The sequence below is a fragment of the Chlorocebus sabaeus genome, chromosome 1, assembly GCF_047675955.1.
Source record: "Chlorocebus sabaeus isolate Y175 chromosome 1, mChlSab1.0.hap1, whole genome shotgun sequence".
Classification (NCBI taxonomy): domain Eukaryota; kingdom Metazoa; phylum Chordata; class Mammalia; order Primates; family Cercopithecidae; genus Chlorocebus; species Chlorocebus sabaeus.
The window spans coordinates 28,206,768-28,228,479 of NC_132904.1; the positions used below are offsets into that span (position 1 = coordinate 28,206,768).

Here is a 21,712-nt window from a genome sequence, read left to right on the forward strand (position 1 = left end):
GTCCCCTTAAAATTGCTCATGTGACTTATTCTAATAGAGGCACTGTTTATGGAGAGATTGTTTTCATTCATAGTACCACATAGGCAAATTAAAGAAAATAAAACTAATGCTTAAATCAATAATGGTAGCATTTAGCTGTAGGCTACCATACAAAGTAATATGGTAAATAAACTGTCTTTATAGGAGAAAATTTTTAGAGTACCATTATGAATTGGACAAACAGGAGAGCTCCTATTAAAACACCACACAAGTTTCTTCTATGACCTCTTCTACAGTTTTCAGGGGGAGGGGGTGGGTATCACAATTTTTTATCCTCCTAATAACAACTCTATTTGTTCTGTAGAGCAGCTTCAAACTTCCAAAGTTCATCAAAATGGAGTAACTAAGGCAAGATAATTCTATACACATAATTCTATACACAATGATGCATGTGTGTAGAACCAGTGGTAAAATTAGGGAAAAAATCTGAACCAAAAAAATGTTAAATGTTTGAAGTGATGGATATGCTAATTACCCTGATTTGATCATACACATATATATGTACTAAAATATCACACTATACCCCATAAATATATACAATTATTATATGCTAATTTAAAAATAAAAAAACTAAATTAGGTAAAAGATTGAGTTGGTCCAATTCATATCAGAAAGTTGATGGATTCTTAATAGGCAATTAAGAGAAAGTTAGGAAGGACATCCAGAATATATTTTCAGCTTTTCAGATTGAAATCACAGAAAGAAACTATCATCTCTAATCCCAAAATGGCCTTTCAGTAAGCCCTTCAGGACCCATTTGCTATAAATTAATGATTATGTTCTTTTACGAGCTCTGGGTGCTTTAAAATAAGATGAATGTTATCAAACCAAAGCAGAGTTGATACAGTACAAGTTGAGTATCTCTTATCCAAAATGCTTGGGATGAAGTATTTTGGGTTTCAGATTTTAGAATATTTGCAGAACATATACCAGTTGAGCATCCCTAATCTCAAAATCTGAAATCCAAAATGCTCCAATGAGCATTGCCTTTGAGCATCAGGTCAGCACTCAAAAAGTTTCAAATTTTGGAGCATTTCGGATTTTCCCATTAGGAATGTTCAACCTATACTGTGATTCTAGATGGTTGTGAAAAGTTACTCTAAAAAATAGTAATTAGAAATAAAAATTCCCAACCAAGATATTACTTCAGATATTCAAAAAACAGCAAAAGTTGTTCATCTGTGGCTTGTATCATTTTGATTCCAACATTTTTAAATGTCCACATTTCTGGTAAGAAATTTATATTCCTCTTAAACACACCATCATATATGGGGTCTCAACTTGAATTATACTGCTATTTGATAGATTCTGTTTTCATTCATAGTACCACATAGGCAAATTAAAGAAAATAGAACTAATGTTTAATCATTCAGTTTTTTTAACCCATTAACTAAAATCACTTTGTAGCAATTTCTATAATTGTACTAGATTATATATATTCTCTAATTGTACTGAAGTAAAATTGTATTTCTATAAAAGTACTAGGTGCCATGTCTACTGGCTGGTCCAATAACTTGTATGGCCACAAGTGAAGTCAACAGCATGAACAAATCTTAAAAAAAAAAACTGATTCCTTCTACAAATAGCCTTATAATTTTAGCTGTTTACAACTCAGAGAGAGCAATCTATAATTCAAAAAGCATATTGAAAAGTGACTGTCCCTAACAGTTTAGCCGGTAATCAATTTGGGAGTTTATTATAAGCCTGCATGCATCCTGGATATACTTTCATGATGTCAGTGAACAAAAGTACTTATTAGAAAGTAGTAATTTAAAAGTGAAATGTGTGGATTATTTCTGACTGAATGGCTAATTCTATAACAGAATATCTTCTAGTAACAAGACTAGTACCTCATGATTAAATAATCCAAAAAGACCCTAAGGATTTTATTAGAAAACAATAATAAAGAGCCCTTAACAACTTCTTGTGCCTGATCCTGCTTTGTGTTCCAGTAAGGAGGGTGAGAAAGGTCACTACCAGCACTAGCAACAGCCTCTATTGATACAAGTTTATTAAGCATATGTAGAAGAGCTGCAAAATGATAGCAAAAGATGACTTTCAAGTTGCACATTTGCGAAAGATATGCCATAGATTCCATTTTCATAGCTAGGTGACATTTCTCAGGCTCCCCAGTGGCTAGTAGGAACATGTGACTAAGTGGTCACCAATGGAATGTGAGCAGAAATTAAGGACCTTGAGTCCTAAGCCTTGGGGAAACATGCTGTCCCCATGCTCCTCTATTCTGCCCTCCAGGTATGATGATGACCTGACCTGGAATACGCAGGTGAGGACGATGTCCTAAAACATAATGGACATCCAGAAAGGAACCTAGGTCCCTGATGACCCCCCAAAAAGGAGCCACCTGCTCATTTTAAGGGCTCTATATAGGCTGCTAAATAAGAGAAATAAACATCTATCTCTTTTCAGTCATTGAATTATTATTGGGATTCTCTGTTATAGAAGCCTGGCCTTACCTTAACTAATTCAAAAGTTTATAGAACCTTATCAATAATAATAAAAACGGCCTGTTCAGACTAAAAAGCGCAAGAAAACTGTCCATCCTTTCTATTGTGTAGTCCTTGGGTAGCACAGATCTGTAGCATGGCATACACTGTAAAACAAAATGGTTTCCACATAAAAACATAATTGTGCTATGTGTTTAAAAAGAAATGTATGCATTTGAGATAGATGGCTATGAGAGGGACCAATTAAGCAACTTGAATTTTATATTTTCCCAAATCTTAGAAAAATACAAAAGTATACAGCATTTCTTTGAAGGGATGAATTACAAAATCAAGGCAGTGTAGAGAATGACTGAATTCCCTGTAGAGTACCTCTTTCGTCTGTTTGCCCATTCTTTTTACAGCAGGCTTTGGCTTCACTTCACAGGTAGGAGGCTGGGCCACAGAAGGGATACAGGGAGGAATGCTGGTGCTTGCAGCCTGCTCCACTTCTCCTGGAAGTAGCAGCAAATCTGTTGGATACAAAACATTTCAATTGAGCCTTTCACCAAGTTCACAATTTACCTAAATCATTTAAATGCCCAGAAGTCAAAGAAAATGAAGCAAATATGCTCATGTAAAGTAGGTCCATTTCACAATGCCTGTCCCCCTTTGGGAACTGGACTCAAGGGTTTGCCCTTTCCTCATAATAGAAGCCATTAGTGTATTTTTATTTTGTCATTGCAAACTTAAGAGTCCCCCCAAAATGTCTGGAGGAGTACTGTTTTTGGAGTAACCTGACTGTCCCTTTTACTCTCAACTCAATTTCTACTTTTATCGGAAAATAAGGTGGTAAGATGTTACTTTTGCTTCCTTTTCCCATATTTTCTTGAAGGGATAAAGAGAAAGAAAATGGAGTGCTGATTTCATCCTGTAACAATATGGCAATATTTCAAAAATATATATTAAAAAAACAGTAATGCCAGAAGGAAAGTACTTCAACTTTCAGCAGAAAAATGAAATACTCTGTCATATTCAGAAGGCATGGTCTAATTTTCAACACTTGCAGAGAACAACAGCAATGTGTTTCCTGCTTGTTAAGCACAATCTCAAGAATTCAATAACCAATCTTGGAGTTCTGATTGACCCATTATAAGTGGATATGTCTCCTGATTTTTGCATGTGTGAGAGTACATGGATGCATCACAGACAACTGATGATCTTCCACAGCTTTCTTCAAGGAGGACAAAAAAACAAATAGAAGCACAACAGGTTTCCTCCTCAGTCTGTTTTCATAGGACCAGAAGGGCTTGCTAGAACTAGTCAACAACTTGGAGCCAACTCTGGATGATGCTGCTCCCTTCTCAAGGATGATCCTAATTAAGGCACTAATTAAGTTCTCAATGGAAGTGATTAATTAATAACAGGCATGACTTGACTGCTGCAAATGGCAGCATGCACAGGGAGATAATTGAGCAGGTATTGCTGTTCAAAAACTGAAACTTATTTGAAATGAATCCCTCAACATTATAGATATCCCCTTCACACACACAAAAATATAATTACAAAATTCTTATGACTCCAGCAACAGAGAAAACAGACAGCCTGGAAATAGAATTGTGGAGGGGAAATGGCAAAGAAGGTAATTCTGCTATGGCTAATTATTGAAATTTTAGACTATGATTTCATTAATTAGCAGAAATAAAAACAATAATAACAGCCAACACTTACATACTCATCATTTTGTATGCTTTAGCTCTGCTAATATTCCCAAAGCTCTATTATTTCCTGTTCTACAGGCAATGAGCTCTAAACACTGACTAGCCTCACTCAAGATCCCACAGCTAAAAAGGGCAGAGCTGGGCAGTCTATCTACAGAGCCCATGCTCTTATCCTACAATGCCACATTACGAACTTCTTTTAAACAAGCATTTTCATTACATATTTTATTTTACTGGATCAAATTAAACACTCAAACTCAGAACCAAGAAATGTCATTACTATAACACATTAGCATGGTTAGGCAACATTAAGTACATTTCCCAAACATTTCATACCCAGAGAAACAGCATTTTAAAATTCAATGAGGTTGGTGGGAAGACTGGTTTTCTAATGCACCTATTTATGAGTTCAAAGTCAAACCCTCACTGAGCATCCTCGTGTAATAGCCCAGGACTGGTACAAATCTGGTGAGGGACCCACCAACAAGGAAAGCAACAAGAGAAAGGCTTGGGCCTCTCAACATGAAAACCATTATCTACCTGACCCACCGGCTGACAGAGCAAACATCAGTTCAAATGTGAAATCAAAATCAATTCTGCTTTCAGGGCTATTTAAAATCATTGTTCTGGCTGACAGTATTGTGCAGCGAGGAGGATAACTCTGCAGTTTCTTTACTGAAACTTCACTTCTCTAACCTATTTGCCAAGAAAGTAGGATTTTCAACAAAAATGGTTTCTTTCATAATAATTCTACTGCCATGGGAACAATTCTTTCAAAATAACAAGATTCAGTATTCTCCATGTCTTAAATTCTTGTCATTTGTTTCTTCAGAGTAAAAGCGAAATGCACCAATGCATATCTATTAGTGCCTAACATAGCACCTCATACATAGTGAATTCTCAACAAATACTTGGAGATAGAAAATAAATTTTGTACACCTCAACTTTTAAACTGAACAGCAAGTATCAAGAGTCTGCCTGCCAATAAGATGTTGTGGATGATGTAAAATGAGTATAGCCCTTACCCTCAAAAACTAAACATTACAGGAATAAGACTTTCATATATAAAATCAATCAAAGAATAATCCAGAAAAAATTGAATGGCTCTAACTCTAAAGATGACAGATTTATAAAAGGGCAAAAACAATATGAATGAGAAGAGCCTGGCAAGGCATATGTTATAAAGAAAACTACTGCAATCATTTAGCCATTTTACAATCGTGGGTGGGTTATATATATACTCATATTCTCTCAGGAGAAAAAAAATACTGTATTCACTCATGGTAGGAAATGAAATTTCTGAAATTCTCTGTATAACCTTCTAAAACAGAAATGCTTTAAGAGACTTAATCTGATCACATTAGTTGTTTCTAAAACAACCAAAGGCTTTGTTTTCACCTTAATGAAATGCCACCATTTTGGCATTATAGAGTCAGGGACACTTTCAAAAACGAATCTTGAGGTTGGACGGCAAGACTGGTTGAAGTATTTTAATCTCGTCTTTCTCAACCATATGTTTAGAAGTTCTACTATTTAAAAAGTAGCTAATCATGCCATTTGTCTCTGTATTTTGTCAATGATCAGAAAGTCAAAGACTACAGCCATGTAATCTAATACAGTGTTACAAAGTGAGCAATCTACTTGACATCTGAAATTTGATATACAATAATATTTAATCTGCCTGGCATATTTATAATATTAACCAATCTGTTCATTTGTTACCACATAAAATGGCAAAAATTTCCTGAAAGTTTGGGCATCCTAATACAAAAAGGATATAGATGAAAAATACTTTAGCCATCCAGGCCACTTCTAAATAGAGCTTCCAGCTATGATAGTCTCATTCAGTAGTGTTTATTCTTAAAAATGATTGAAGATCCCAAAGAGCTTTTGTTTATATGGGTTATGTCTATCAACACTCACCATATTAGAAATTAAAACTGACAAGTGTTCTAATATTTGTATATTAGAATCATTACAAATAATCAAGTTATATTAAAATAAGTATTTTTATTAAAGTCTATTTTCTAAATAGAAAATATTGAGAAGAGAAGCATTATTTTACATTTTTTCAAATCTGTTATAATATCTGGCTGAACAGAAGAAAGTTGGATTCCCTATTTGTTTCTGCATTCAATTTTTGAAATATGCTGTTTTTTAGTTGAAGTAAAGAAAATCCAGACTCACACAGACAGGCAGTTGGAAAGGGGAGGAGTATTTTAATAGTCTTTTTATACAGTTGTGGATATTTTTCTTTGATACTACACCACCATTTGAAAAATGATAAAGTTTTTCAAAAGTTATTTTCAATGAGCATTCTGAAAACATGTCAGTGAACTTTTTGTACTGCTACATTAAAATCCATTGGTCTATCTTGCACACTGAATGGATCTTTCTCCTATGTATAATTTTGTAAACATTATTAATCGGTCATTTGTAAAACACTGGTTCACTGTGTTATGTAGATATTCCAAATTTTGACATATTTCATTATACAGTATAAAAATCACATTAGTTAATATCACCAATTTTGCCATAGGAGCCTTTAAATATTGAGAAGCTGTCAAGCTCACAGTACTAGATACAAGTTCTCTAAAAATCTAATTTTCACTTGATGCATTGCCAATTTTATCATTGGCAACGAATACCATTAGTTATTAGCCTTGAAGAGACAGGCTCACTTCATTCATTTTTGAGAAATATAGTTTGTCAGTCATTCTTTCAAATAAAAATGGTGATTCATGAAAGAGAAAAATAAACTAGTTCAGCACACCACTCAATCACCCAAGTGTTTTTCCACAACCACTGTATTTCAGTATGTAACAGAAGTGCCGTATGAACACTTACTATTTTGGCACAAAAATCATTAAAAAGAGGTATACTTAAGAATCAAGATTTAATAAAATTAATAATTTTTACTACATCAAGAAATTTTCAGTGAAAACTGGCATTTGTTTTTGATTATAAATTTATGACAGTGAAGATGACAACTGCTAGTATAACTTGGTGCCACAAACTTGATTCAGACTAAGGTGCCAGCATCTTCACCCATCATTGCTTTTCCAACTTCAATGCAAACATCAGCACATGACCTGCCAACCTCAGGGTTTCTGAGGGATTCCCAGACCACATCCTCAGGAGTCTGCTGGTCTAGCTAATGTCAGTCCAACCCTCCCACCATCAACAACTAGAAAAGCTAGATAAATTACAAAAATCAACTATTGAAAGGCATTGGAGAGGGATGAGGAACCAAGATTTCAGCCACAGTTCTTAAATATTTGTTGAATAAGAGTCCCTAGTCATTCAGGGGTAGCCTAAAACTGCTTAAAGTTGCAAATTAAGAAATACTTCTTTTAAAAAAAAAAAAAAAAAAAAAGAGGTAACCAATGTCATCATTTGTATGCACTTGCTCATTAATGGCAATTAATCCCATTAATGGACTAAAAATGACTGGACGTTGCTATGGTTAGGATATGGTTTGTTTGGCCTTAGCAAGTCTCATGTTGAAATTTGATCTCCAATGTGGGAGGGTAGGGACTGGAGGGAGGTGCTTGGTTTGAGAGTAGATCCCTCAGGAATGACTTGGTGCCATTCTCTCCTGAGTGAGTGAGTTTTCACTGAGTTCTCACTCTTAGTTCCCAAGAGAACTGACTGTTGAAAAGAGCCTGGCACCTCTTTCCCTCTCTCTCAGTTTCTCTCTTGTCATGCAGTTTCTGCACATGTGACTACCCTTTGGCTTCCCCAGAAGCACATGCTGGCTCCATGCTTCTTGCACAGCCTGAAGAACCATAAGCCAAATAAATCTCTGTTCTTTACCCAGCCTCAGGTATTCTTTTACAGCAACATAAATGGACTAAGGCAGAAGTACAGTACTGGAGAACCTGAAAATAAAAATCAAACAAGGCTGCCAACCTTTGAGCAGGAATCAGTGCCCATTCTCAAGCAATACAATTAGTCACAGCATAAGTACACCCACTGGCCAAGAGATGTGTGTAAGACAGCATGAATCTCAGAAGTAGATTTAAAAAAAAAAAAAAAAAAAGTCTCTTGAGCTACTTGGGCTGGGCCCACTGAGGAAGCATAAAAATAAAGATGAACAGAAAATCTTCCTATTCTAATGGTCTCAGCACAATAACTAATAACTGATCCAAACAATAATTGTGCTGGGTAAAATTTGGGCCAGTTTGTCTGAGGCCTGACAGTCACCAGGTTAACTACCTTATCTCAAATTCAAAAAAGGAAGAATAGGTTAACTTGATATCAAATAAACACAGTGCACAAAACTCTGTGGCAGACGCTAACCTCAGAAAACTGCTTAATACCATTGCTTAACAGAACTGGCTCCACTGAAAAACCGTCTCCAATCTTTCCACCTGGGCTGCCAAATGATAAAACAAATATCAGAAAAGAATCATGCTCCTAAATCTTGGAGAATATGAGAGTGAATGGGGTGAACAAATAAAGTCAGTGGTAGAAAAACAATATGCAAACCACTTCCTTGTTGCCCCAGGCAAATCTGTTGCTTAAACAATAACAACAGAATCTAATCAGTAAACCTCCCAGCTGCCAAAATTATACAAGCAACTTGACTATTTAAAATGTCACATTTCCCATCTGATATAAATATTTGCCTTCTGCTCACATTCCTGAAGTGTAATACAAATTAGACCCAAAATAAAATTCACCTTGGCACAAACTATTTAATTTCTTTTTCCTTTAAATGACCCAGATTGTGCATTATAAAAATTGTAAAGCCCTGGTGGCCTTTTCAGTAATTAGAATAGATTGCTGAAGCCTAGTTTGATTTTCAGCATAGGCTTCGCACATCATTCTATGTGTGGGAAGGTCTTAACTAGTTCATTCAAGTCTTGGTTCAGCCTCAGTAATCTTTTATACACAAATATAAGAAGGCTTGTTATCTGATTTCTGGAAAAATCATACTAGTAAGATGTTTTTATCAATATTTTAAAATAAATCTGTTAATTGAAAAATGTAACTTGAAAAAAAAAATTTAAAGAAAGCAATGTGAAAATACTGGAGAAGGTAAAAAGGCTAATTTAAAAGATTGACGGGCTGGGCACGGGGGCTCACGCCTGTAATCCTAGCACTCAGGGAGGCTGAGGCAGGTGGATTGCCTGAGCTCAGGAGTTCGAGACCAGCCTGGGCAACACAGTGAAATCTTGTCCCTAATAAAATACAAAAAAATTAGCCGGGTGTGGCGGCATGCACCTGTAATCCCAGCTACTTAGGAGGCTGAGTCAGGAGAATTGCTTGAACCTGAGAGGCAGAGGTTGCAGTGAGCTGACATTGTGCCATTGCACTCCAGCCTGGGCGACAGAGTGAGACTCCATCTCAAAAAACAAAGATTGACATAAGAAAAATCAGATCTGTTGGCTACGCTGATTTATGTCAATATACAGACTTCTCACATTGGCAAGAAGTGAAAAATTTAAACCATTCACAAAAGCACCCAAAACATGTACTTTTGTGCCCACTTATGAAATTTATTTTATATTCCATATGTATTACATGCAGACTAGAATCATTTGTCTCCACGTGTTATCCTCAAATTAATTATATTAATATATTTTTATATATAATATAGATTATATATGTTTATATATTACATATTATATAATATATATGTTATATATAAACATATAATATATTAACACATTATATAATTATTATTATGTTTTATTATTATGTATTATATTATATTATTATATATAATATAGGAATTCAGGAATTGAACTCAACTCTGCACCAAGCGAACCTAATAGACATCTACACAACTCTCCACCCCAAATCAACACAATATACATTCTTCTCAGCACCACATTGCACTTATTCCAAAATTGACCACATAGTTGGAAGTAAAGCACTCCTCAGCAAATATAAAAGAACAGAAATTATAACAAACTGTCTCTCAGACTACAGTGCAATCAAACTAGAACTCAGGACTAAGAAACTCAATCAAAACCGCTCAACTACATGGAAACTGAACAGCCTGCTCCTGAATGACTACTGGGTACATAACGAAATGAAAGCAGAAATAAAGATGTTCTTCGAAACCAATGAGAACAAAGATACAACATACCAGAATCTCTGGGACACATTTAAAGCAGTGTGTAGAGGGAAATTTATAGCACTAAATGCCCACAAGAGAAAGCAGGAAAGATCTAAAATTGACACCCTGACATCACAATTAAAAGAACTAGAGAAGCAAGAGCAAACACATTCAAAAGCTAGCAGAAGGCAAGAAATAACTAAGATCAGAGCAGAACTGAAGGAGATAGAGACACAAAAACCCTCCAAAAAATCAATGAATCCAGGAGCTGGTTTTTTGAAAAGATCAACAAAATTGATAGACCGCTAGCAAGACTAATAAAGAAGAAAAGAGAGAAGAATCAAATAGATGCAATAAAAAATGAAAAAGGGGATATTATCACTGACCCCACAGAAATACAAACTACCATCAGAGAATGCTATAAACACCTCTATGCAAATAAATTAGAAAACCTAGAAGAAATGAATAATTTCCTGGACACTTACACCCTCCCAAGACTAAACCAGGAAGAAGTTGAATCCCTGAATAGACCAATAGCAGGCTCTGAAATTGAGGCAATAATTAATAGCCTACCAACAAAAAAAGTCCAGGACCAGACGGATTCACAGCAGAATTCTACCAGAGGTACAAGGAGGAGCTGGTACCATTCCTTCTGAAACTATTCCAATCAATAGAAAAAGAGGGAATGCTCCCTAACTCATTTTACGAGACCAACATCATCCTGATACCAAAGCCTGGTAGAGATAAAACAAAAAAAGAGAATTTTAGACCAATATCCCTGATGAACATCGATGCAAAAATCCTCAATAAAATACTGGCAAACCAAATCCCGCAGCACATCAAAAAGCTTATCCACCATGATCAAGTGGGCTTCATCCCTGGGATGCAAGGCTGGTTCAACATACGCAAATCAATAAACGTAATCCAGCATATAAACAGAACCAAAGACAAAAACCACATGATTATATCAATAGATGCAGAAAAAGCCTTTGACAAAATTCAACAGTCCTTCATGCTAAAAATTCTCAATAAGTTAGGTATTGATGGGATGTATCTCAAAATAATAAGAGCTATTTATGACAAACCCACAACCAATATCATACTGAATGGGCAAAAACTGGAAGCACTCCCATTGACAACTGGCACAAGACAGGGATGCCCTCTCTCACTACTCCTATTCAACATAGTGTTGGAAGTTCTGGCCAGGGCAATCAGGCAGGAGAAAGAAATAAAGGGTGTTCAATTAGGAAAAGAGGAGGTCAAATTGTCCCTGTTTGCAGATGACATGATTGTATATTCAGAAAACCCCATCGTCTCAGCCCAAAATCTCCTTAAGCTGATAAGCAACTTCAGCAAAGTTTCAGGATACAAAATCAGTGTGCAAAAATCACAAGCATTCTTATACACCAATAACAGACAAACAGAGAGCAAATCATGAGTGAACTCCCATTCACAATTGCTTCAAAGAGAATAAAATACCTAGGAATCCAACTTACGAGAGATGTGAAGGACCTCTTCAAGGAGAACTACCAACCACTGCTCAGTGAAATAAAAGAGAACACAAACAAACGGAAGAAGATTCCATGCTCATGGATAGGAAGAATCAGTATCGTGAAAATGGCCATACTGCCCAAAGTAATTTATAGATTCAACGTCATCCCCATTAAGCCACCAATGACTTTCTTCACAGAATTGGAAAAAACTACTTTAAAGTTCATATGGAACCAAAAAAGAGCCCTCATTGCCAAGACAATCCTAAGCCAGAAGAACAAAGCTGAAGGCATCATGCTACCTGACTTCAAACTATACTACAAGGCTACAGTAACCAAAGCAGCATGGTACTGGTACCAAAACAGAGATATAGACCAATAGAACAGAACAGAGTCTTCAGAAATAGTGCCACACATCTACAAACTTCTGATGTTTGACAAACCTGACAAAAACAAGAAATGGGGAAAGGATTCCCTATTTAATAAATGGTGCTGGGAAAACTGGCTAGCCATAAGTAGAAAGCTGAAACTGGATTGCTTCCTTACACTTTATACAAAAATTAATTCAAGATGGATTAGACCTAAAACCATAAAAACCCTAGAAGAAAACCTACACCATACCATTCAGGACATAGGCATGGGCAAGGACTTCATGACTAAAACACCAAAAGCAATGGCAACAAAAGCCAAAATAGACAAATGAAGTCTAATTAAACGAAAGAGCTTCTGCACAGCAAAAGAAACTACCATCAGAGTGCACAGGCAACCTATAGAATGGGAGAAAATTTTTACAATCTATCCATCTGACAAAGGGCTAATATCCAGAAACTACAAAGAACTTAAACAAATTTACAAGAAAAAAACAAACAACCCTATCAAAAAGTGGGTGAAGGATATGAACAGACACTTCTCAAAAGAGGACATTCATACAGCCAACAGACACATGAAAAAATGCTTATCATCACTGGCCATCAGAGAAATGCAAATCAAAACCACAATGAGATACCATCTCACACTAGTTAGAATGGCAATCATTAAAAAGTCAGGAAACAACAGGTGCTGGAGAGGATGTGGAGAAACAGGAACACTTTTACACTGTTGGTGGGACTGTAAACTAGTTCAACTATTGTGGAAGACAGTGTGGTGATTCCTCAAGGATCTAGAACTAGAAATACCATTTGACCCAGCCATCCCATTACTGAGTGTATACCCAAAGGATTATAAATCATGCTTCTATAAAGACACATGCACACGTATGTTTACTGCGGCACTATTCACAATAGCAAAGACTTGGAATCAACCCAAATGTCCATCAATGATAGACTGTATTAAGAAATTGTGGCACATATACACCATGGAATACTATGCAGCCATAAAAAAGGATGAGTTCATGTCCTTTGTAGGGACGTGGATGAAGCCGGAAACCATCATTCTGAGCAAACTATCACAAGGACAGAAAACCAAACACCACATGTTCTCACTCATAGGTGAGAACTGAACAATGAGATCACCTGGACACAGGAAGGCGAACATCACACACAGGGTCCTATTGTGGGGAGGGGGTACGGGGGAGGGATAGCATTAGGAGATATACCTAATGTAAATGACGAGTTAATGGGTGCAGCACACCAACATGGCACATATATACATATGTAACAAACCTGCACATTGTGCACATGTACCGTAGAACTTAAAGAATAATAGTAAATAATAATATTATTTATTATGCATTATTATATTATATTAGTATATATTATATGCAACATAATATATTAATAATATCAATATTAATTAATATTAATATAATATCAATATTAATTTATATTAATATAATATCAATATTGTATATTATATATTATATACTATTATTATATTATAATAATGTTAATTGATATTATTATAATATTAATTATATATACACCAGTATATATACCAGTATATATAATTATAATATTATAATATAAAATGTTAATTATATTAATAATATAGAATATTAACTGGCAATCTGGGGTGTTGGTTAAAATGCAGATCACCAGATGCCACCAAAGACCTTCTGAATTAGATTCTCTATTGGGAGGGAGATCCAGAAATCTGCTTTTTTAACAAAGTTTCCTCTCCCAAATCACCCAAAACAGTGTGCTTCCTCTACAAATGTAGCTTCCTGACAAGTCCTTAGCTCTCCCTTCTAATCCAACTGGAGTCCCTATGCTGCTCTTATAGAAATTCAGAGCCACTCAGCGTATTAGTTAGAGAACCTCTCCCTAGAGGATGTGATCCCTCTAGACCTCTGATTTCACTTAAACCAAGTAAGTAATTAAAGAATCTGCAACATCTACTGGTTAATAGTGTGCTTGAGAAGCAATCCCTTCATGGAGTAGTGTGATGTTTGAAAGCAGAATAAAAATGTTCATTGCTTCCAATTACCAAAGCCTCTCAAATTCAAGCAGCTGAAGAAGCTAGAGTAGAGGTTTATACAACCAATGTATAGATAGTCACCATCCCCAAACCAACTTTATCCAGTCACTTTAACTTCTGTCTGATTATAAATAAGCCATCCTTCCAACGCTAATGACCATAAATCATGTTTATGACTACCTAAAGACAGTAAACAATAGTGAAACATCAACAACCAAACCTCCATGGAAACTGCTCCTTTCGTAAAAGTAGGCATTGACTTTGATATATTCTTGCATATTAAATCAGGAATGAGTGTTTTCAAAAAAAAAAAAAACCTCCTGATTTTGAACATATTTCAAACGTCCTTTCAGAAACAAAGAATATCTATGCCTATCCAGAAATGTTAACTAGAAAGAAAAAAGTTTTCCTCTAAATAAACATCAACAGACTAGCATGAAGTCTTTTTCAATCCAGCCCATATGGAAAAATGCCTCAGAAGAAACATTTACAATGTATCTTTAGTATTAAGGGTTTAATTTACATAATAAATATTTTTAACAGCAAAAAAATGGATTTTCTTTTATTTTCTTTTGACTAGCTCACTGAAGCCTGCGTAGATTTTCTGTCTAGGCTTTGCATGTTATTCTACATGTGGGACAGTCTTGACATTAGTTCACTCAAGTCCACTGAAACTTGGTTCAACCTCAGTAACCTTTAATACCAGGCAAGACAGCCTTATTTTTGTGATCAATTCTGATATTTTTATGATTTTTATGATCAATAAGTATTTCATGTGTCCCTCAAAAATAATCTCAGTTTACAAGACTGTACTTCTAAGAAATAAAGAGTTGACTTACAAGGGCTCCACTTGAGACAATTACCTAAGAATCAATCCTGTGATGAATCGTTAGCAGGAGGGCACACCTTTATTTTATTTAAGACCAAAGGTTTCACAATCTTCAAAAAGCTTTGACCTTTCAGCTGAAATTTTTGTTATTGAAAAAAATAGCTCACAACTTTAGTTTTTCCTGTCTTAGGAGAGGTGGAGGTAAGAATTGCCAAAAACAGGAAAGCCGTCTAAAACCTTATTTGTAGTTCTAGAAAGAGGTCAGGTAGTATAGAAAGGAAATAGAAAGCATACCCTCACTCATTTGGGGTTTAGTCTCTTCATCCATGTCCAGATCTTCTAAATCTAGGAAATTTTCTACCTAGAAAAAAAAGAATTAACATCATTTTTAAGCAGAATAGACCTAAAGAAAAACTGCAATGAAAAGTCAATGAATCCACTTCCACAACACCTAACTGAGCAGCTGAATCCACTTTTCTCATTAACTCTTGAGTCCCAGCTCAAGGCTTTTGTGTTCACTGTGCTTTCCCAAGAGACATCGGAAAGAAGTAGTAAATTTGAAAGCTGGCCTGGATTTTGGCAGGTCAAAATGGCACCATAGTCAGACCTCTGCATTGAAAGGGAAAAAAGTAGTCTGAGACTTTTTAAAAAGGGACTTTGTTCCAGATTCTATCCCAGAATATATACCACCACCATGAGAATCAAAAACAGTGTTTCTGGGTTTTGTTTTCATTTTATTGCTTTTGCCTCTCAAGCAAATGGTGGTGGTGGCTCTGGCTACTGTCATGACAGCAGGCTTTCTTACAGCACTCTGAAGAGCCAGAGAGAAGAAACTAAAGAAAACAGGAGAGAAAAGTTCATGCAAAACAAAATCACAAGAGAGGTGAGCAGGGCAAAAACTCAAGTGTTTTCTCTTTCGAGCAAATAAAACTGAAAATTACTTCAAAGGTAAAAAGCAGGGCAAATGACCTTTACAGACACAATAGCAGCATTTCAATGAAAAACTATTCCACATGGAATACTGCTTTCCACTGCAAGCTGACAATGAGACATTTTAGATTAACAAAATGGTAAGATTTAGACAGGAACTAATTCATCTCAAGTGAATATATCAAAGAGTGTAAATAAGAAAATGATCTCACCACTGGCACGAATGAGACCGAGTAAAGGAATAAGGTGGCAATGCCTTTTATGCTCATGACCTAAACATGTGCATAACAAAATACCATAAAATTACAAATTTACATTTCATAATTGTAATTCAAAAGACAGGCTGGGTCTTTCTTCCCTCAGCTCTACCTGTGAGACCAGAGCTATTACATAGGAATTTTAAATGGTACTTCCATTGCTTTTAAGTACATACCTGCAGTTATTATCTGGCATCCAAGAGAAGGCAAAAATTTATCTTCCATATAATGATTTCACTACTAAATTTTGAAATTCTCTCATATTATATTGTTATTTACTTAGTGGTGTGTGCTAAGGGGGACTAGAGTCGTGTTGCTATATCAAAGCAACCCTTTCATTTATTAAGCTCTAAGGAAAAAAGATCCAGAACCCAGCTGACCAAGAATAGTTTAAGATATTCAAACACCAATGAATAAAAACAAACCAAAAAAAACTTTCAGGGACAAAATCTGCTGAATTCTCTAACTTTGTATAAGGGACAGTAAATGAGTCCTGTGTTTTTAGTTTGTTTGTTATGTTTTTGGTTTTTGCCAAGAAAATTGAATCATGCCTTACCTTCACCTTTTCTGCCCAATTCAGATCACCTTGAAAAGAACTGCCAACTTTTTGGCCTTCATCCATCACTATCTGAAAAAATACTTTTTGGCCTTCATCTGTCACATATTGATGGAAAAATGAAACAACCGAAAATAAAGAAGCTGATCATGTAGCCCTTCAGATGACAAAACTCCCCTTCCTGTTTTTGTTAATTAGCTAAGCATAACAGACCAAATTCAGTAAGCCATAGCAGAGGTCAGGGAATAGGTTTCAGGAGCTCTGATTCTACTTCTGTCCTATAGACTCATCCACAGTGTAACCTACAATAGACTACTTAACCTCAGTCTTCTAATGAGTAAAACAGGAATACTTCCCACTCCTATCCCATCCCAGTGAACCTCTGATGAACAAATCGGAGAATGCTAACACAACATTTTCAAGTTATTAGAAAACAATATCATTCAACCATTCTTTTTTTCTCACATGCTGGTTAAAGACTGTCTATATAATATAATCCCAATGGTCAGTCATTGCCAGTAAAGAATGAAAAAAGTTCATATCCCACAATTATCTCTCTGGAAGCAAGTTCTGGAAATAAAGAATTATAGGCATCTGCTGTATATAAACATATTTCTAACACAGAGATTTTTGTTCCCTTGTAAAAAAAAAAAAAGAACACAATATACAATTCTGTCTACAATATTGCAAGGAAGACATGATGAAGCAGATATTAGAAACTTAAATGGCTTAAAAAGCAGAACAGTTTCCACTATAATTCTTTGATAATTAAAAACCATAGCTGAGGAGAATGTGAAGAGTCTATAAAGTCTTCAAGATTAGAAAAAGAGTATCTAACATTTATTGACCAAATCTTAGAGAAAAACAAAATAACCGATTCCACCTTGAGTTTGAAAGAGATGAATCTAGGAGAGGTGAAAGAAAGCCCCATTTTACACAGGTAATTATAGAAAGGAACTCCTTTGTCTCAACTAGAAGAAGATAAGCTAAGAGAAATAATTTCAATAATTTATAGATGGCAGATCCTTAAGAACTTTTTAATAAAACTTGGGGATAACCGATTATCATCATAAACAATAGCTGTCAAAATCATGAAATACATGTAATGATGACCTTCAATAAAGTGCCCCAACGGTACTCCTTCTAGAATTAGGAGTTACAGATCTAACAACTATCTAGTGTTTAGTAGGGTCTCTCTCTTTTTTTTTTTTTTTTTTTTTTGATTCATGAAGAATTATTTTCTTCTCAGGTTGTTTCTATAAATGTACTATGTTGGCATTACCTGTTCTTCTAAACACTGTGATGAAGTACGAAGAAAGATGGTTTTATTTCTAAGATGGCAGTTATTTGCTTCATTTTCATGAGTAACTTTTGCTGAGGTAAAAATGTTTTCTGAAGAATCAGTTCCAACCACTCCCCTTTCGGACACAAGATCCTCTGAAATAAGAAGTTATGCACTATTAGAAAACATCCACAACACCCAGTCTGGTTTATTTTGTGTATATTGAGAAAGTTCCTTGCAACAAAAAAGAATACTTTTCAAAGAATTCTACAAACTGAACCCTTGAGGCATTAAGCACTCTGAACTGTTAAAACTGATTTCTAAACTTGGATAGAAAGATAACATTATGTCACTCAACATATATTTACTGAGTGCCTATTACATATCCAGCACTGTTCTTGGGCGATGTTAAAAAGTTAATAAAATACAGTATTTGCAAGACTCTTAGGCATGACCTATCCCATCTTTTTCTAAATTTGAGGGATTTTTTCTTTATATGAAAGCAATTTGTGGATGATTTTAGAAACCTTGTGAGGGAAAAAAGTAAAATATGAAAATCACTCATAATCCTACAAGCCAGAAAGGCCATAACAAAGTTTTTTCAGTGGCTATCTAAAATGTTTTATGTATCCATGCACTTCTAAAAATCCAAATTCAATCATACTGTACATAACTCAACTTGCCAGCAGTATCTCTTTTCAGGTTATTGAATATTCCATGTAATTTTAATAGTTATCAAGAACTCCTTTATATAAATGTAAGATAGTTTAACCAATTCCTTATTCTTGACTGTTTAAAATTATAAACATGAATATATTTGTACTAAATCCATGTACATTCATGATTATCTACTTAGGCTGAGGAGAGCATCTAAGAGTAATCCTAAATTAAGAGACTAAGACAATTATATCATGATGCTATTAAAAGAAATGTGGGGGAAAATGAAATAATTTTGGTAAAAGATAATGAATCTAGCTTTGGCCATGTGGCATTTGAAGTGCCAGTTGAAACTGTAGTGGAAATGACCGAACAGCAGCTGCAAATGTAGGTTAAAATCTGGGAGAGATTTCACAGGAGGTAAATATCTGGTCATCAATTACACTGAGGTAATAGTTTAAGCCATAACATTATTTTAAATATTAATAGTAATATTAAAATTAATAATCAAAGTTAACATTCATTGAGTGTCTGGCACTCACCCTATTCTAATAAAAGGTGAAACAGTTTCTGTTTTCCCTGCTCAAAAGCATCTCATGAATAATTTCATTTAATCCTCAGAATACCACTAAAAGTAGACACTGTTACTATCCTCACTTTACAGATTAGAGAACTAAGGCCTGCAGAGAAAGAGTAACTCACTCAAGGCTATACAGATGGTTAAGCAGCAGAGTGGGGATCTGAACACTGCCTTCTGACTCTAGAACCTATCCTTCTAACCACTGTGCCTTGCTACCTGCGTTAGTGCAGCAAATGAAAAGAAAAGGTCTTTAGAGAATAGAAGAAAAAAGAAGCAGAAAGGGCAGGGGGTGGCGGGGAGCCAAAAAGGAGACAAAGAAAAATGGCTTACAATAGTCAAAGAAGAACTAAGGGTGCAGGGTACATTCCAAAACTGAAACTTGCTTCTTCTGACAATAGCAAGTACAGGAACCTACGTCAATGATCACTAAAAGAGTGATAAAGGAATTCAAAAGAAGTCAAGTGGCAGAAATCAAGCCATTGTTGGACTGGGCAATCCTACTCCATCCCCTTCCTAGCCTCTACTATAAAAATGTTCCAGAGACCCAGCAATTGTTTTATCTGTGAGTTCCTTAGGAACATCCCTAACTGAAGGGGTTACAGATAGCCTAACCCAGCACAATGCCCATGTTTGTTTCTCTTGACCTGTCAGTGCATGGCGTCAAAATCAGTGAGATTCATGTTGTTGTAATGAACACAGCCTCATACAAATCCAGTTAACATCATTTGTTTGCTTCTGAATACCCTATCATTGGTAGAATTAAGACTTGTGAGGATATGTTTAGGACATAACACAGATATACTGATAGGAAGCAGAGATAAGGTGACCTAATCTATAATACATAATTAATAAGCCAGAGAGGGAAAACACAAATATGAAATGCATCACACTCTCTTTAAAAAGGTCATATCCATAAATAACACCAGCTCAGGCCAGCTCTCTACTACTGCCTACTGCACCAGCACCAGTGACTTCGAACTAGCTACTAGAGGGAGAGGTGGCCCCTGCCTTTTGCCTCAACAAATCCTTGGAAATTCTGGTGTGAAGCACCCAACCTTGGCTTCTGTGGGTGGAGGGCTTGGGGGTGCTGAGCAAAGTGTGGGGAGGGTTGCTAAGAATATGCTGGAGTAACCAGCCCTATACAAGATGAGATAAATGAGGAAGAAATGGTCTTAGGCCTTAGTCTCCCTGACTTCTTCCACTTTTACAGCCACAGAGATGTCCTGAATCAGTCCTAGGGCAAAAAGCATGGGTAGCAGAGTAAAGCAAGATAGGCACGGAGACACTTGGAAATAGGAGTTAACTGAGGGATGAAAGGGTTCCTCAAACTTCATCAATGTTAAAAGGAAAGCAGACTTCCTGTGGCTACTGCCATGCCTTAGTGCCCTATTCTAATAAAAGGTGAAACAGTTTTCATTTTCCCTGCTCATCCTTTAAGTCAAGTATAACCTAAATCTAGTAATTACTAAGAAAATACTATGTACCCAGCACAACACTATTGTAATAATCTATTGACCTAAATACTTGAAAAGCACAGCAATGTCTGAAAATCAAAGATGTTCTACAAGGACGAGTTCTATTTGTTCTCACAACCACTCAGTGTACTCTCTATTTCCAGTAAAACACCCAGGTTATGTGACAGGTAACCAGATGAAACTCCTCTGAAATAAAGAACAAAATATCATGAAGTCTCGGCTTCTGATCCTGATGTTGGACTATTGTTGGGATCTCAGATCTAACAAAAGTTCTTTCACTCTTTTAAAAACTCTCCTTTTATAAACATGAAGTTTTCGTTTTTAAAAGACTGGATGATGTAGAAAAGAACTTGTTCGCTCTCTGACAAAAGCTACAGTTTACAGCTCCTTTCTAAACTTCAAAATTGGTTTCACAAGAACATATGCTATATCCCTCCTAAGACCCAGAAGTGCTCCTTCTAAAGGTTTTTATCGTTGTTTTTAAAATCCAGCAAATAATAAATACCTTGGCACAATGAGAAAGGAAAAAAAAAGTTATTTTTCAATATGATAATGTCAAAATGGCAGATGCTGGCACAGCCCAGAATCCGAAGTGGTTGAAAGCCTAATTAGAGAGCCGGATGCCGCTTCCTATAGCAATCCTGGTGCAATCCAAAAGTGCCACCCAAGTGTTCGACTCATCTTCTTCTGTTCTGTTTTTCATCAGGGTCCTCTTCCACTCTTTCATCTTATCCCTAATGTTTCTTGCTTTGAAATAAATGTCAGACATAATACGGTTTAGAAATCTAACAGCAATATTTCAGAGAACAAGTAGGTTATTGAGACCTGAAAAAGTGTTTCTTTGGGCATTTCTGAGTCAAAACTTCAATACAGATGAGACAAAAGTTTTTTTCTAAAGGTTTTTCGAGGTTTCATTATTCTGAAGCAATGGAATTTCAATTTCCTTTTGATACCAACAGACAAGCTTCCA

General features: G+C 35.7%; 1 protein-coding gene across 9 annotated transcripts in view; it reads right to left on the reverse strand.

Moving 5' to 3' along the window:
- The window catches only part of IFTAP (intraflagellar transport associated protein), a 64,883-nt gene that overhangs the window by 9,778 nt on the left and 33,393 nt on the right, over positions 1 to 21,712 (reverse strand). For all 9 annotated transcript variants that reach the window (XM_008001644.3, XM_037999509.2, XM_008001656.3 and 6 more), the window contains 3 exons: positions 18,031 to 18,185; positions 15,300 to 15,366; positions 2,874 to 3,013 (listed from right to left, as the gene is read on the reverse strand). In XM_008001644.3, coding sequence (XP_007999835.2) covers positions 2,874 to 3,013; positions 15,300 to 15,366; positions 18,031 to 18,185 — 362 coding nt within the window. The remainder of the gene's footprint in view (positions 1 to 2,873; positions 3,014 to 15,299; positions 15,367 to 18,030; positions 18,186 to 21,712) is intronic.